We start from the raw sequence: 3522 nt of genomic DNA on the forward strand, positions 1-3522 counted from the left end.
TGCGAGGCTGCACTCCTTTCCAGCGTGTATTTTATGGCAGATACCTGTAATTCTTGTTTTAGTTCATGTTGAGAGCTCTTAGGCCTTGGCTTCTCATTTGAGACTAACATTTCACCAGAGGAGGGTTTTTATTTCATTAATTGGGTAGACTCCAGGAGTTTCCCTTTTCTTTTAAGTAATTTTTTTGTATTTTCCAACATAAGTAGTATTGCATTTTTCCTCTATTTTATTTTGGCTATGATGGGTTTTTGGTTCTTTGTGAATTCCTTACGGAAGTTCTTCTGATAGAACACAGAAGGATTTATCTTTGTTTAATATTCTGATATTTTACGTTGAATATCAGATGAGAAAAACTTTGAGCAAAATTCAACCAAAGATTAGTTGTTATTGAGATGTGAATTTGCATTCCAGCATGACATCTTTCAGTGAGTTAGGTATTGGTTTAGGGCTAGTCTTCGGTTGCCTTCTTTTAGCAATTGTTGCCGAGCTTTACTACTTGCTATGGTGGAAGAAGAGAATCAGCAACAGAGAAGTCGAAGAAGATGATGGTTATAGCAGCAACTATGCTACGGGATTCTTTCATCTTATTTGCTGGAAAAAACCCTCCTTTTTCAGAAGTAACATTACTCAAGATGGTGTGAGAGATCCAGAAGCCCCTTGCCAAGAACCAGACCAAGAATTAGGCTCGAGCAAAGATTTGCATATAAAAGCATTTGGTGAAGAAAGTGTGGAATCTGAGATCATGAGGCTGCACAACCTTTGTGGTCCACCTAGATTTCTCTTCACTATAAAAGAGGAGACAAAGGAGGACTTGGAGTCTGATGATGGGAGGTCCAGAGGCGATAGGAGCAGAAAGGGGTCGAGGACAAAAAGCTTGAGTGATCTTATGGTCACTATTGACACCCCATTCCTTTCTCCTTTGGCTTCTCCACGTTTAAAATCCCCTCCTTTCAATGTTTTTGATTCTTATCATCACCATGGATTCAATCCACTCTTTGAATCATCAGTGGAAGCAGAGCTTAGCCGGCTGAGATCTTCCCCACCTCCAAGATTCAAGTTCTTGAGGGATGCAGAGGCGAAACTGTTTAGAAGGTTAATGGAAGAAGCCGAGAACAGGGCATCTAAAAATTGTGTTTCTGTTCAAGATTCATCGGAGATTAAAGTATCTAATTCAACGATGATAACAGAAGAGACAGGAGGGTCTTTTTTAGGCTTTATTGTTGGCCAGAACAAAGAAAGTGAAATTCTACATCGTCTACCACAATATCATTCAAGTTCTTCTCAGGTACTCCCATTGGCTTCTTCCCCTACAACATTCAGACCCCTCGACAAGAAGCCCGCTGTGCATTAATTTAATTTTCTGTAAATTGACATGAAATGAGGCTTTAGTTATTACTCTTGTTACTTGCCAAGAAGTCAAGAAATAGTCTTACCTTAGGCATTCTACGTTCTCTCTTGTTACTTGCCAAGAAGTCAAGCAATAGTCTTACCTTAGGCATTCTACGTTCTCTATTCTATAACCGGTACCAATTTACTTTTCAAAGTGAATATTTGTGTGCTAATATTTCAAAATTTTGTGTTCATATTTCATTTGGATCGTCCATGAACAGCCACTGCCAGTGTGCAATATAATGGTTCGGCATGGAACCTTGAATATTCCAAGGCAAACTGACAGCTTCTGCTTGCTTCAGTTCTGTTCAGCTGTTAGTGAGCTCACGGGGGGTGTCTGGTGGGGTAATCTGTTTTCTTTCATGATAGATGTCTCCAGTCATTTAAACTAGTAATCATTCGTATGGTAGATTGGGCCACCAATTCTCATTATCGAGCGGGCACCCTAATTCTTCGATCAAGATGGTGCTCTAATCACTACTCTCGCTTCTTTTCATGCTCACTTTCAGTCTCTGCACATGGCTTCATTTAGTTGGTAAAATTGTTAAAATAAGTTGAATTTCTGGCAAATGTCGTTGAGGCCAGAAGTAAGAGCTGAGATAAGGGCTTGTTCTCCACTGAGCTATCCACTGAAAAGAAAAATGGATACTAATATTTCAATTATGACTTGGATTTGGTGACAAAAAGATCACAATGGTGTCCAGCTAATTGCTGCTAGACATTGTGCTAGAAGTTTAGGTTTTAAAAGTACTCTAGTTGAAAAATGGATACAAAACTTTCTGGTTTATGAACTTCCTCATTTCAGGCCTTCTGTTTTTCTCAAGAATGCCTCCAATGCTTTGAGTTATATAATAAGCGGTGGTCCTCATCCATTCTTGGAATTTCCCTTCACTCTTTAACCTTTTATCGACTCTCTTTTGTAACTCCTTTTATTTTATTTTATTTTTGAGAAAAACATTCTGAATTTTACCCCTTTTTTTCCTCTGTCTCTCTCCCTTCTGAGATTCCCTCTTTCTAGTTCTTGGTTTCAAGAAAGTTTCCAAGAAACATGATTATAACTACAAATCTTAACGAAGGAAACATAAGCAGCATGCTTTCGTAAAGATATTGACGACGACGACCATGATGATAGCGCACTCAATGCCAACAAAATTATATATGTTTTGCAAGTAATGGAGGGTAAGGGAAAAAGAAACATAAGATGACGTCTTAAAAGAAGGCATTTGAATTTGCCTGTAGCCAAGTCTTCAACAAAAAGTGACAAGGTAGAGAGGAGTGGAGGAGGGTTCATGAGCTTCTACCTAAACAACAAGAAATGTCATTGTTATCACGCGATTCGACCGAAAGTTGCCCCCAGAAAGAAGTGCTAATTACTTTCAACACTCTTGACAAAAGATGCTAAATCCCTTCAGCACTCTGACAAAAGATTTTGAAATTTTAAAATCATGATGTTTGAAACTGCAGTAATAATTATTAAAATAATTATTTATAATATTAATATATTAAAATAATTTTAAAATATGTAAAATTTATTTTTTAAATTTAATCCAATCTTCGTTTATTTTGCAATGTCAAACGGGGCAAAGAAAATACTGAGCTCTAGCGTGTAGAATTTAAATTGGAAAATGGCATGTTGCGTTTTGCTTGTGCAAATTAGACCAAACCCTCAAGGGATCTTTTAAATCCATTTATGGAATGTTTATTTTTATGTTTTGAAAATATTTTAAAAAGTTTTATTTTTTATTTTAAATTAATATTTTTTTAGTATTTTAAAATTATTTTGATTCATTCATGTTAAAAATTATTTTTATATATTTTTAAATAAAAATTATTTTAAAAAACAACTTCCATCATATTCTAGCATCCACAGTAACAACAAATCACTCATGGTTCCGGGTTCCTGTTGATTTTTCTCAGAATTTCTTCTTCTAATCGATGTTCTATTGTAATTTGGATCTGGGGTTTGTGACGTGTGTCATCTAGATAGCCCACTTCAACGCCATTGATTATTGTTGGCCTTTCAGATATTCTGAAGGCTGTTGTCTCACGTACGCATATAGGAGAATAGGCGGTCAGGATTGTTATTTAAAAAATAAAAATAAAAATGAAAATGAAAATGAAACTTGAGGTGGG

At 36.3% G+C, this 3522-nt stretch overlaps 1 protein-coding gene across 1 annotated transcript; it reads left to right on the forward strand.

Annotated features, from left to right (window-relative positions):
• The first annotated feature begins 412 nt into the window (after positions 1–412).
• Positions 413–1351, forward strand: LOC105138381 (uncharacterized). The gene has a single exon (XM_011044436.1). The coding sequence runs from the start codon at positions 413–415 to the stop codon at positions 1349–1351; it is 939 nt and encodes a 312-aa protein (XP_011042738.1).
• Positions 1352–3522: the final 2171 nt, after the last annotated feature.

The sequence above is a fragment of the Populus euphratica genome, unplaced genomic scaffold, assembly GCF_000495115.2.
Source record: "Populus euphratica unplaced genomic scaffold, PopEup_1.0 scaffold88.1, whole genome shotgun sequence".
Lineage (NCBI taxonomy): Eukaryota > Viridiplantae > Streptophyta > Magnoliopsida > Malpighiales > Salicaceae > Populus > Populus euphratica.

Coding starts and splice junctions, on each gene's coding strand:
- LOC105138381 (XM_011044436.1), top strand. CDS start 413: ATGACATCTTTCAGTGAGTTAGGTATTGGTTTAGGGCTAGTCTTCGGT.